The following is a 15,039-nucleotide window of genomic DNA, read 5'->3' as shown; positions in this document are numbered from 1 at the left end:
ACTAAGCGAGTCTATAATCATGTCATTGCGGGAGATTTGGCATAAATCTTCCTTGGAGAATCCAATCTTGATCAAAATTGCAGGGTTAGAAAGAGGACTCAGAGGGCTACCATATGAATCAATTTCAGACCTTGGAGTTCTGAAATTACAGAGAGACATCAGATTCAATGTCGAGCTCCTACAAAGTGAAAAAAGGTGTGTAGCTTTTTTAAATTTTTGCATAAGTTTGGTTTGAAAAATATTTTGAAGGAATTCAAAGGGCATAGTGAAGAATTATTATCATTAATTGATGCCCCGAAGAAAGAAAAGGAAACACCTAGTAAGCAACCTGAAAGCTCTAGCATGACTCGTGAAGAAGAGGAAGAAATGCAACATGATATATCAAAATTATGAGACCAAGTGCAACAAAATTCACTCTCACAAAAAGTAACAGAAGCTAAGATTGATGGTTTATAAAAAAGACGTAGAAGCTAAGATGTATGGTGTGGAATCTAAGATGGATGGTTTAAAAAAGGGCATGGAAGATAAGATGGATGGCTTAAAGAAAGGCATAGAAGCTAAGATGAATGATATGGAAGCTAAGATGGATGGCGTGGAAGCTAAGATGGACGGTTTAAAGAAAGGCATGGAACCTAAGATGGAAGATTTGAAGACAGATTTGAAGTTTCTATAAGAAATGCTTACTAATGGCGAAAGGGTAGTAAAGGAAACTCATGATGAGAACAAAATAAATGTCAATAATTATTTCATAGACTCTAATGTTGGATCAAAGACCCACCATGTTCCAAAGATCGATATGAGGAAGTTTGATGGAAAGGATCTTGTAACATGGATACTATAGATGGAGCAATATTTCGATCTCCATAATGTGAAAAACACACAAAAGGTACGCATTATAACTTTGTATTTGGAACCAAATCAGTTTGTATGGTATCGATAGCTTTTCTCTCGTAAACAAATTTTCACTTGGGCAATTTTTACGGATGAAATGATAGCACATTATGAGGATACAAAAAACAACACTTTTTCTAGCTAACTGATAAATCTCAAACAAAATGGTTCAATGATGGAGCACATTGAGGACTTCCAAAATTTGAATATAAGGGTAAAATATATTCCAGAGGAGCATAGGATTGATGTCTTCATAGGGACTTTAAAGGATAACATCCAACATGAAGTTCGCCTTTGGGAACTTGATTCATTGGAGAAGGCATTCAGGTTGGCAAGAAAAATGGAAACCAAAATTATGGCAACAAGGAAGCCTACCACTCACAATTATAAAGATGGAAGTGTTGTTGCCCCTAGCCTTGCACAACCTACAAGGTTGACACCACAACAATTGGAAGAAAAAAGAGCAAAAGGGCTTTGTTACAGTTGTGATAGAAAGTACAGTAAAGGTCATAAAGTGTGCTGAGAAGAAATTATTTTAGATAGATTGTGAAGAGGAGGAAGAAAAGGAATAAGAAACGCCAAAAGAAGAGGATATACACCAGGAACAAACCCTAGATAAAGAAGAAATGAATCCGACCATATCTTGTAATGCATTGGATGGAGTTAGCACTCCTCAAACTATCAAAAGGGAAGGGCATATCAAGAAGAAAAAGGTAATAGTGTTGATTGATTCATAAAGTACCCATAATTTTCTTCATTGTAAGATAGCCAAGGAATTGAATTGCTTCCTATAGAAAGGGATTTTGAGAATATCTACCAAGTCATTGGCATTGCATAACAGCGTTTATGCCACTACCACAATTACCATCTTTCTTGGTCCAAGTACAAGCTTCCCACACTTAGCTTAGTCGCATCATCTCTGATTTGATTCAATGTGAAATATTGATCCATTTGTGCTAGCCATATGGCCAGATGAGAGCCGTCAAATTTATACATGTCCATCTTGGGTGGTCGAGGCTGGGACTGTTAGTGGTTTCCATAGAAGTGAAGAGAATGGCTAGACTCGCCCTCAAGGTTTTCATTAAAATCATATGCCTCCAATTGTTCCCCCAACTTGCCCTTTGTGATTGTGTCATTTAAAGTCTGGATCTGCTTCGTTAATGCCTCCAACTTTTGGTCAAGGGTGTCTATATTCTCATTGGCCATAGCTTGAGCTCTGGTTTGTACCATGAATAGATCCGGTGCACTTGTCGTTACTGTGAAAAAAAGTGGGACCACCCAAAATTTTTACGCTGACAAGTGAATGGTACCACCGTGCTCAGCCTGTCGACCTGATTCTTATACTTCGAAAGGAGTTTTACCCCACTTAGGAATACTGCAGTAGCCGATTCCCAGAAAAGTTAATTCTGCCCAATGTCCTGCAAGAATCACGCCCAGGTATAGGTGCCACACAAATAGTCAGATCTGTTGGCGAAATCCTCAACTGCAGAGTATGAGTAGGAATGTGGCAGTGATCAAACCCCTGCTGCTAGAGCTGAATGGAGGATCTAATTGTTGCGACTGCTACAAAACCCAAACTGCTGGATCTGAATGGTAGATCTGATAGATCTGATTGGCGAATCTGATAGATCTGAATGGCGGATCTGATAGATCTGAATGGCGGAATTGATTGTTGTGGCTGCTACAGAACCCAATCTACTAGATTTGATTTGGGAAAGATGATGCGTTATCTAGAGAGAGACAAGGGAACTACGGTCTCAAGGAGTGTCAGGTGCTATAGATCGTAATATACATAAGGGTCCGATAGTTGTACTTGGCCCAATCTTTCAGGGCACTAACCAAGGAGGATCAACTGTACCCTTATTCATACAACCCGACTACCCTATCGTACGCACGAGCAATCTCCCAGAGTGTTGTTATTGGTGTATTATAGTAGCAAGACGACCGACAGTTTATCTATGGCGAGGTTTCAAGAGAGTTTAGGGGGATTCCAATATACCCAGAGGGTACTTGGAAGACAGTCCGTGCGTGGTTCTGTCTAATGCGCTACTACTTGAAGGGGTACCCACAGGGGTTACAAGGGAGTCCAACAAGCGTGACCACCTCTTGTATTTCCTGCGTGCATGCCTCCCCAAATCCGTAGGTTTATGCGCTCAACGATAGATCCCATGGTTTAAAGACGTCGGAACATGTCTCTAGCCAAAAAAAATTCTGCTAAAAATGGAAATCCCACGGCCCTGGAAAGTGCTCTAATACCACTTGTTATGCTCTTGACTTGCGAGAAGATACCAGAATAACAAATATGCGAAGAAATATACCCAGAACACAGAACAATAAGAAATGACAGCATGTATTTTACTATTCAGAAAGGAAAGCAATGTTCACTTTCCTCTTCGAGGGGGCAACCTCAAATAGATTTGGGCTCAATTACAAAATAAGACACGACGCTCCTCAAGGGGAGTCTCTATCCTTCATATAGGATTCATACATGCAATACCATGGGTTAGTACCATGGTTCTTATTAATACCATCTATCTAATACCATGGCCCATTTGTAACTAACCGTGGTCCCTTCTTTAAACGCTGGTCAACCACTTACAATTATTAATATGGGCTGTATTGACTCTTTAACTAACTATAACTATGACTCGACCTTATTACATAAATAAGGGGGCTAGGGTTGGACCCTAACAAGAACTGACTAAGTGAGTCTCTGGAAGCTGGAAGGCAAGCCTGTGAGAGCGACTCTGGGTTTCTGGACGCTGTCATGCCTATAGCATGAGAGCGACTCAGGCTTAAGTTGTCCAAAAATTCAGTGGGACCCAAGCAAAAGTTGTCTAAAGTGTTGGATTGGTTCGTGAGGGTCCCAAAGCTGATGTTGAATGTCTGTATGGTGTGCTTTCGTCAGTTCCACTTCCTTAACGTGACTTTGGAGGTCGAATCATATCATAGTGGCCTCTTGTCACATGTTTACCACGGCTAGCCAGTTGCTTGGGTAGATGTGAGAGGAGGGAGTTACATGGAGTAGATTGATCAAGTGGATCAAGATATAAAGACTCGTGGCATGTGGATGATAGAGGATGACACGTGTTCCTTAAAAATGTAATACTTTCGGTGGAGCCAAATTCTAAATTGAGTTTAAGAGTGCTCATGTAGTCTTGAGGAATGGAAAGATTAGTCTTCACCTTGGGCTCCATGAACCATTCCAAGGTTTTCTCCACTGGATTTGAATCTTGGGAAGTGGATGAAGGTTGAAAAGACAGATCAACAATCTGATTTACATATTTTCTTATTTGAATAGGTTCAACACAAGGCACTGAAAAAGGAGGACAAGGAATGAAAGGAATAGCATGTTCCTCTAAAATCAACAATGTCTCATGTATTTGAAAAGTAGGGAGAGTTGAATCATCAAAGGATTGAGACTCGCCATGTAAAGATATATGAATCAAATGATCAAACTTTGTTCAAAGGAATCCCAATCCATATCTTCTTCAGGAAATTCATAACAAAGGTGAAGGAATCGATTAGAAAAATCCTCATTCGTAGTTGATTAATTCGTTTAAGGACATCCTCGTAATCATACCCATCAAATGCTAAATGAAACTGCTTGATGAGATGTTCAAAAGAATGAATGGAAGCGAGTGGTAGGGTATGACGCCATTGATTAACTCGACCTTCAAGAGTGAGGAAGAAAAGCACACAAGCCGCATCTTCACACTCAATCTCATAATATTCACAAAACTCAAGAAAGAGAGATGCATGCTCGACTACAAATGTATCACCCTCACCATCAAACTTGAATTGAGATAAGTCGTGAAGAAGTTCATCGGGGATAAAGGGTTTACCATCAGATCTATTGGAAAAACACCCTCAAAGTATGATTTGGGGATGTTATGAACTCACAGTCAGCATGTAGAGGCTATGAAATTGAAAGAGTTGAGGGAGTTGTAGAGGTTGGATATAAAAGAAATTACTGAGCAATAATTAGCTCACCAGGCTTGGAAATGCTTTACTTCAAGGAAAATTTTAAACCTTTGAATATTTATTAAAATTAAAATACTTTTCTCAACCTAATAAGATACATTAAGGAACCAGAGTTATTGGTTTGAAAATTTGTCTTATGTGATTTTTATAAAAAGACTTTTCTTAACCATTATATTAATTTTAAATTATATTTCATCATTATTCAAACAGTACATTAGCAACAATTATATTAATTTTAAATTATATTTCATCATTATTCAAATTCAGTTACTTTTGAATATTTAATAAAATTAAAATTAAAATAAATCTAAAATCACATCAACTTAACATTTTTCCCAACATGTTAACAACAATAATATCAATTTCAAACCAATGATAACCAAAACTTTACTGACCAGACTATGAACCGCCATAAAAAACTGAAATCAATTATGATTTTTATTTTTACAAAATACCTTTTTAATCACATAAATAAAATATTACTCTTTTATGGTTCTAATAAACAACGTTTAAACTTTAGAGTAACAGGTCATCAAGCCATCTTCTTCCGTTGGGAAAAGGAAGAGAAGAAGGGGCAGGGGATGTCTCCGCTGAACGCAGTGCCCAGCTGTCCGATCGGGGCATACCCCAACCCATCCATCCGGTAACCATCGGGATAACTCTCCGGCTTGTACTCTGAGTATCTCAGTTTATGCACCTTTTTCCTTTCCTTCTCCTCTTCCTCATCCTCAACCTCCATTGAAATCCTCTCTGTTGACCACGTCAGCGGTCTCGGAGGGAGAAACCATCCCACAAAAGTCCCGAGGCAGAGGTGAAGGGTGCCAGTAACCATGGAAATGAACCAGTAGGGCTGACGTGGATATCTCATAGCATCAATCAGCCTCTCCTCGAGCACGCCATATACGATTAATCTGGCTGTGGGACGGAGGCAAGCCGGCACGATGGACAGCAAAAGATCCAGCGTGCCATCGGCTACCGTTCTGTTGGAACGGGCAAACACCATGTTGTCGGCTTCGTACTGGAGGCTGAATCGCTCCATTTCCTCCACCGTCTCGGGGATGTCTTTAATGCCCATTCGGATGCCGATGCTGCGCCACATCACAAAGTTCGCCGTCGTCTCATTTTCCGTCCAATTCCGGTAACCGAACCTGCGAGGATTTAAACACATTAATTTATTTAGCCTACATGTCAAATGATGGGGCCGGAAAAAAGGGCAAGGGAAAGAGGATGCATGTACCTGGCTGCAATCCGTTTGGGCTCCAAGATGAAGGTGGAGAGTGTGTAGAGGTAATCCTGGTTGGAGATGTTGTAGTGGCTGTGAATGAAGTTGAGGCGGCGGAGAGCGAAGGAGCCACGTAGGCTGTCGACGTGGCTGCTGAGGAGCTCTTCCACAATAATGTGGGTGTCGTCGTAGCGCTTGATGACGTTAGGCGGAGAGAACTGGCGAGTGGCAGCGAGAACCTTTGAGATGGTGGGTATGGCGAAGGTCTTGAAAAGAGCGAATTCCAGCGCCTTTTTGCTCAGAAAAGGGAACTCCACGAAATAAGTCATCCTGCACACCGCCAATGCATCTCTCACGGGATCCAGAGATGATATCAATTGCAGCCGTTTGCGGCGGAGGTGGTGGCACATGCCCACCCACATCGACACCATGATCACCACCACCAAAGAGAATACATAGAGGACCGACATACTGCTTTCCCTGCCCTTGCCTCTGCCTCACCCTCTTCTCTTTCGATAGTATGGACGGCTCTGCTTATCTTCACACACCGCCCTAGCGAAGCCCTCCCCTTCGCTATTTATCTCCTTCGCCCAGTTGGTTACACAGCCTCAGTCTCTGCAATTTGTCGCTCACATGTACGAGACGTTACGTATAATTTGTTATCTTATTTCTCGGATTCCTCTTCTTTCAAGAACACGGGTTTTGACTTTCGTCCACGGTTTCATTTCCACCTAACGCTCAAAGTACAGCGGCCTCCATGTTTGACCGCTGTTCACTTAATTTCAAATTCCATCTGCCTTTGGAACGAAAATTCAAATTGAAGGAAATTTAATTTCGTGAATTTTAACTAAAATATAATTTAAATCTGTAGAGTTATGCGTTATATAATTTTTGTTGAATTCACGATTTTTTATTTATTTGAAATATGTAATCTATACAATTTAACATATTAGGTATTCAAAAACTTAATTTAAACAACAATAAATTATAGTTATTTATTTGAAATATGTAATCTATACAATTTAACATATTAGGTATTCAAAAACTTAATTTAAACAACAATAAATTATAGTTTTGTAAAAAATTGTATGATAAATTCTTACTTAAAAACCAAATTTAATTTTTCAATACAAGACAATTTTAGGCGACATTGTAATTATAAAATATTATTTAAATTTCAGTTTTAAATGTATAAAATGAATTTAGTGTCTTAGTAAATTCTTTTACGCACTGACATGGTATAGAGTGCACATCATACATGTAATGCAAATCAATAACTCCGAAATTTCAAGTAAAAATGCTTGGAAAATATATAGTGAACTAAGTAAAAAAATTAACTCTATTGATTGGTTTTTTTGTAATATGATGTAAAATTGTTTTAGTTTGATCAAAGAGTTATCTTCCTTTTTTGTAATATGATGTAAAATTGTTTTAGTTTGATCAAAGAGTTATCTTCCTTGAATATAAGAAGATAAGGTAACATATAAAAGACTTAAAATCTCTCTAAGCATTAATATTTTATACAGTACACATCACACATGTAATGGGAGGACATAATTTCAAAATTTAAAGTAAAATTTATTAGATAATATGTACTAAATAAAGTAAAATAATTAACTTTATTTATTGGTTTTCTAGTATGATGTAAAATTACTTTTTCTTTATCAAGAGTTCATCTTCCTTGAATAGAAGAATATAAGGAAACATATGAATCATTTAGTAAAAACGAAATCTTACTCTCTTACCATCACCTAATTTTCCTTAAATAAAAATGACAAATCAACTCAAGTTTGTGGATAATAACTTTTTGATTGATAGCTAATAATTATAATAGGATTCCCCCTCCAAAAGACAATAAGGTAAATATGTTATATGTATATGTTTTAATTTAAATTTCAATAAAAATGTTTTGATAAGAAAATGAACTTGTCAAAAAAAATAGTGAATTAATATCAATATTTTTTTAATTCAATTTTTGTAAAATTCACATTGAAATTGATGTGTCAAGTGTTTAGAACTAGCTAGTGTGGTTCATCAATCATCAAGGTTAAGATGGAAAGTGATCCCATCGTGAAAAGAAAAAAAGAAAATAGATGAATATAAAGATACAAAATGAAAATTAATAAAAATACATATATAATAATAAATAAACTAATATAAACCAAGAATAAAAATGAATAAAAAAAACTAATAATAATAATAATAATAAATAAATAAATTCATAAAAAATTAAAAACCTAATAAAATATCAATGTCTAAATATGGATGATGATGATGATTTCATTAATAAAAATACATAAATAATAATAAATAAACTAATATAAACCAAGAATAAAAAATAGAAAATAATAATAATAAATAAATAAATAATTAAAAAAAATCATAAAAAATTAAAAACCTCATAAAATATCAATGTGGTGGTGGTGGTGGTCGTGGTGGAGACCAAAGATGATGATGGTGGTGGTGGTGGTGGTGGTGGTGTACGTCCACTGAGACCAAAGATGATGATGATGGTGGTGGTGGTGGTTAATGTCCACTAAGACCAAACTTTGGTCTATCGAACCTAAAGAGAATTATTTAGTTTGATTTAAGATTTTATTCCTGTGCTCAAAAAGCTTGGAGAGAAGCCTCCCGTGCTCACTATAATTTTGACAACCTAAAAGGTTAGGAAGGTCAGTATTGCAACAAAGATTTTGAAACTGAGATCTAATGTGGTTGTACATGGGGCACTCTAAGAGGAAGTGATTTTCAGCCTGGACGTTCGTATTCTCATAGAGATGGCAGAACATTTCCATTGATGGTGTTTTAGAAACTGCCCAATGACCTATTTCACTGTGGAGGGTGTTTTAGGAACTTCCCAATGACCTGTTTCACTATGGAACTCATGAGAGTTCGTTTTAATCTTAGCTATATTAATTTTCTTCTTTGAGCTAATTAGATATATATTCGAAAGTCAAATTATACTAATAAAAATATCAATATCTAAATATATAAATTAAAAACCAATAATAATCTAAACTAATATTAAATATATAAATTTATACTAAAAAATTAAATATCAATATCTAAATATATAATTATATAATTAAAAAATTAACCACACAAATATATATAATTAAAAATATATGACTATCGTAATAAAATATTAGTGTCTAAATAATTAAAAATCTAACTATACTAATACAAATATCTGCATCTAAATAAATATATAATCAAAACTTATAATAATCAAACTTAATAATAAAAATATCTATATCTAAAATATTAAAAACCTAATATTAATTAAATATATATAAATAAATTAAAACTAACACTAAATAACTATTAAATAACAAAAAGACATACAATGTATATGAAATAAATAAATATATTTAACGCAAAACAAACAAATATAAAAAACCACGAAGTTAGTAAAATATAAATATAGAACCACTATTAAAAAAATAATAATAATAAATAAATAAATAAAAATAAAAAATAAAATAAATAAATTATAAAAAAAAAATTTATCAAAAGAAAAAACAAAGTAAGAAAAATCTTAAGAATAAAGTGTAGATATTTATGGTCCTTCCTAAGAGTACTTGGCTTTTTCTGCTTCCATCAACTTTTGATGATGGAAAAAGAAAATTAATAATAATTTTTTTATTACAATTTTTTTAAATAAAATTGCAATAAAAATATTTAAAAATATAGATTTTTTTAATAATGCTATGAGGGATGACATAAGCGAGCGGGGTGATATTTAGCCTTGAATAAAACATAGATATCCAATACGTCTTGGGATTACACATTGCTACCAATAATCAAGCTGAATTTTTTACTCTTTGGAAAGGATTATAATTAGGGTCTGAAAAGAAATTTTCAAAACTCATGATTTTTGGTGATTCAGTAATTGTAATCTATCAAGTATGGGAAGAAAAAATATCACATAACAATAGTCTCCCCCTATATTACATAAGATTGCGATCCAACTTTATAAATTTGAAAATATTGAATTCACTCATGTCCTAAGGCACTTAAATATTTCAAGAGAGGCATTGACCAATAAAAGGACATGTATGGATAAAAGCATTTTAGAGTTGAATAATAAAAAATTCTCTAATACTCCATTACTGGAACACCTTTACATGGAAAAGAAGAAATAATCAAGAGCCCCAAAAGGTCTTTTAATCGTATTGATATATGAGGAAATAGGTGTTTGGGTGCTCTTGAGCATGACTATGAATTAATCTCTTCGTTTGATGAAGGTCTTCATGGTTCAGTGACAGACATTCTGAATGGCACCCCTTTAGTACTCTTGCTCAAACTTCCTTCACATATGGCACATGATCTTATCTCAACAAGTGCTCAAGTGTCCATATATCCTCTTAAACAGCATCAGTATTGGATTTTTAAAGGACCGAGATCATCAACTCTATGAACTTATTCATTTTGACTTAGGTTTTCGTTAATTATTCCATCTCTTGACATCTATTTGCACTCTCTACAAACATTTCGAAGCTATTCAAGATTGAGCAAACCAGTCACACAATTAATAGCCACAAGGAGAATGTACATCGGTCGAGGAGGAAATGACAGTCTTGGCTCAAGACTCCATAAGGCTTACATAATGGTAAGAAAACAATATTCATCTATGTCGAGGATAACGAGAAAAGGAGGGTGTCATGCCAGAATAGACTTGGTGATTAGAGCCAATTTTTGTGCACTCACACAAACACCTCCATTTTAGAGTCAAGTTTTATTGAGGTGCAGTCTCCTCATGGAGAATATAGGTTCTTCTTCCCATGATAATGAATAAGTTGACATGAATCTTCTCTTAGACAAGATACTGGAAGTTATGGAAGGACTTATGGGTGCTTTCAACCAGCCAAACGAGGCAGAGGAGAAGGCACAAAAATTTTGTTAGACACTTATTAACACCAAACTAGAATTGATGGAAAGTAAAACAAAGTGGTTTCAAACTGAAATTTGAACTAAGTTGGTTGTCATGAAATGCAAATTGGTTGAGATGGAAGAGAACTATGCAACTGGAGTGCACTTGGCGAATGCAAAGGTTGAAGCAAGCGAAAGCTGAACATGGAAAAAAGGAGAGTAGGTCCTAGGTCCAAGCGACATGTTTGACTAATGAAAAATGTCTAGAAAAGAGTATGGAACAACAATCTAGTCATCTCTTAGTTGAAGTATTTTGTTTTAATTTGACTTATGTAAGTTTTGTTTATTCCAAGGAGTCTTTTATGTAGAATATAATAGGCATCTCTTTAGTATTGTAGGAAAAAATGACACAAAAGCAAGGTCCATATGTTTTGGATTTTTGAAGGTAAGATCAACATGGATTTGGATGAAATATAACATGGATTTGGATGAAATATAACATGGATTTAGATGAAATATGTAAGGGTTCTCGCCTGAAATATATCTTATCTTTTTAATAGAAAATCCCTAACTTTTCCTTTGAAGAAAAATAATAAAATTATGAAAAAATAATTTTTGTAATTTAACTTTTATATTATAGATTTTGTTCTATTTTAATATATATATATATATATATATATATATATATATATATATATATATATATATATATATATATCACTAAAAAATTTATAACTCTTATTTTTATTATTTTTAACCATTATTTTATAATTTTTTTAGACTACCAATTTTAATCCTCAATTTTCCTCTAATAAAATGTTATTTTTTTTTAATTTTGAATCCTCTAATTTTTGTCTTCTTTGACCAAAATAAGAACTTTAAATTTGAAATTTGATAATAAATGAAAAAAATATTTACCTATCAAAACAACTCATAATAATTGAAATAATAAAAATGCCACAATTGTATATAACCCACCAACCTACCACTCTTGGTAAAATACAAAAGATTCCCTCTTTATATACTTTATATCACGTTGCCCTCAAACATTTTATTTACCTATTTTAATAAGATGTGTTGAGAGATGTTTTGGTTAGAATAAAGGATTCTCGCTTTATAACCTACCACTCTTTGTATAATACAAAAGATTCCCTCTTTATATACTTTATATCACGTTGCCCCCAAACATTTTAGTTACCTATAAAATAGATGTGTTGAGAGATGTTTTGGTTAGAATAAATTAATTAAGGAGTGTGGTATTATTACTTTTTATTTCTAATGATTATGTTTAGATAATTAATAAAGAAATTAATATACTTTATATCACATTGCCCCAAATATTTTATTTACTTATTTTAGTAAGATGTGTTCAGAGATGTTTTGGTTAGAATAAATAAATAAAGAAGTGTGGAATAACTATTTTAATTTCTAATGATTATAGTTGGATTATTAATAAAGAAATTAATATATTCTATTGCAATATATTTGATGATTGAATTATCAATAGAGTAATTAATATATTTAACACTAATATATTTGATTGGAGAGTAATAATTAGACATAGTAGGAATAAGTAATAATAATTTAATTAATATATTTAACACTAATATATTTGATTGGAGAGTAATAATTAGACATAGTAGGAATAAGTAATAGTAATTTCTATGTGTCAAGTGTTTCCAATTAGCTAGTGTGGTTCATCAATCATCAAGACTAAGATGGAAAGTGATCCCATCTTGAAAAAAAAAAAGAAAAGAAAATGGATGAATATAAAGATACAAAATGAAAATTAATAAAAATACATAAATAATAATAAATAAACTAATATGAACCAAGAATAAAAATGAATAGAAAAAATAAATAATAATAATAATGGTAATAATAATAATAATAAATAAATAAATAAATAAATTCATAAAAAATTAAAACCTAATAAAATATCAATGTCTAAATATTGGTGGTGGTGGTGGTGGTTAACGTCCACTGAGACCAAACTTTGGTCTATCGGACCTAAAGAAACGAATTGTTTAGTTTGATTTAAGATTTTATTACTATGCTCAAAAAGCTTGGAGAGAAACCTCTCGAGCTCACTGTAATTTTGACAAGGTAAAAGGCGTTTGATTTAAGATTTTATTACTATGCTCAAAAAGCTTGGAGAGAAGCCTCTCGAGCTGACTGTAATTTTGACAACGTAAAAGGCTAGGAAGGTCAATATTGCAACAAAGATTTTGAAACTGACATCTAATGTGGTTGTACACCGTGCACTCTAAGAGGAAGTTTTTCATCCTCAATGTCCGTATTCTCACAGAGATGGCAGAACCTTTCCATCCATGGTGTTCTAGGCACTGACCAACGGTTTCACTATGAAGCTCATGAGAGTTTGTTCTAATCTTCGTTGTTTTAATTTTCTTCTTTGAGCTAATTAAATATATAATCAAAAGTCAAATTATACTAATAAAAATATCAATATCTAAATATATAAATTAAAAACTAATAATAATCCAAACTAATATTAAATATATAAATATATATTTATACATTAAAAAATAAAATATCAATGTGTAAATATATAATTATATAATTAAAAAATTAACTACACAAATATATATAATTAAAAATATTAAAAATCTAACTATACTAATAAAAATATCTACATCTAAATAAATATATAATCAAAACTTGTAATAATCAAACTTAATAATAAAAATATCTATATCTAAAAAATTAAAAACCTAATATTAATTAAATATATATAAATAAACTAAAACTAACACTAACTAACTATTAATAACAAGAAGAAATACCATGTATATGAAATAAATAAATATATTTAACGCAAAACAAACAAATATAAAAAACCACGAAGTTAGTAAAATATAAATATAGAACTAGTATAAAAAATAAAAAAATAAATTAAATACCATGTATATGAAATAAATAAATATATTTAACGCAAAACAAACAAATATAAAAAACTACGAAGTTAGTAAAATATAAATATAGAACGAGTATAAAAAATAAAAAAATAAATTAAAGTAAAATAAATAAATAAATTATAATTTTTTTATTAAAAGAAAAAAGAAAGCAAGAATTTTAAGAATAATGGGCAGGGATTTATGGTCCTTACTCAGAGTACTTGGATTTCTCTAGATCTTCATGGCTTCCCTCTACTTTTGATGATGAAAAAAAAAATAATGATTTTTTTTATTACAATTTTTTTAAATAAAATTGTATTAAAAAAATTTAAAATATAGATTTTTTATAATAATGTTATGAGGGATGGCATAAGTGAGCTGGCTGATCTTTAGCCTTGAATAAGACATAGAGATCCAATAACCCCTAGGATTACACATTGCTACCAATAATCACGCTGAATTTTTTACTCTTTGGAAAGGATTATAATTAGCCATTGAAAAGAAATTTTCAAAACTCATGATTTTTGGTGATTCAGTAATTGTAATCCATCAAGTATGGGAAGAAAAAAGATCACATAACAATAGTCTCCCCCTATATTGCATAAAATTGCAATCCATTTTTATAAATTTGAAAAGATTGAATTCACTCATGTCCTAAGGCGCTTAAAGCTTTCAAGAGAGGCATTGACCAATAAAAGGACACCTATGGATAAAAGCATTTTAGAGTTGAATAATAAAAAATTCTCTAATACTCCATTACTAGAACACCTTTATATGGAAAATAAGAAATAATCAAGAGTCCCAAAAGGTCATTTAATCGTATTGATATATGAGGAAATAGGTGTTTGGGAGCTCTTGAGCATGGCTATGAATTCATATCTTCATTTAATGAAGGTCTTCATGGTTTAGTGACAGACATTTACTATCGCGTTCTGCATGGCACCCCTTTAGTACTCTTGCTCAATCTTCCTTCACATATGGCACATGATCTTAGCTCAACAAGTGCTCGAGTGTCCATATATCCTCTTAAACAACATCAATATTGGATTTTTAAAGGACTGAGATCATCAACTCTATGAACTCATTCATTTCGCCTTAGGTTTTCGTTAATTATTCCCTCTCTCTATATGTATTTGCACTCTCTGCAAGCATTTC

At 32.8% G+C, this 15,039-nt stretch overlaps 1 protein-coding gene across 1 annotated transcript; it reads right to left on the bottom strand.

The window, feature by feature from the left end:
- Positions 1 to 5,266: 5,266 nt before the first annotated feature.
- Positions 5,267 to 6,726, bottom strand: LOC149174262 (ER-bound oxygenase mpaB-like). The gene is made up of 2 exons (XM_089422560.1): positions 6,113 to 6,726; positions 5,267 to 6,023 (listed from the first exon to the last, which is right to left on the bottom strand). The coding sequence occupies exons 1-2, from the start codon at positions 6,565 to 6,567 to the stop codon at positions 5,408 to 5,410; spliced, it is 1,071 nt and encodes a 356-aa protein (XP_089278686.1). The 5' UTR covers positions 6,568 to 6,726; the 3' UTR covers positions 5,267 to 5,407.
- Positions 6,727 to 15,039: the final 8,313 nt, after the last annotated feature.

The sequence above is a fragment of the Pinus tabuliformis genome, chromosome 4_1 (assembly GCF_031772625.1).
Source record: "Pinus tabuliformis cultivar Carrire ecotype Pingquan chromosome 4_1, CPIR1, whole genome shotgun sequence".
In the NCBI taxonomy this organism is placed as follows: domain Eukaryota; kingdom Viridiplantae; phylum Streptophyta; class Pinopsida; order Pinales; family Pinaceae; genus Pinus; species Pinus tabuliformis.
Note: the sequence above shows the minus strand (reverse complement) of the source record. Positions and strands in the feature narration are given on the sequence as shown.

Bases quoted from the DNA above. Each gene is read 5' to 3' on its own strand.
- LOC149174262 (XM_089422560.1), bottom strand. From the start codon at position 6,567: ATGTCGGTCCTCTATGTATTCTCTTTGGTGGTGGTGATCATGGTGTCG. The intron at 6,024-6,112 runs GTACATGCATCC...AAATCCTCGCAG, and splicing joins CCCAAACGGATTGCAGCCAG to GTTCGGTTACCGGAATTGGA.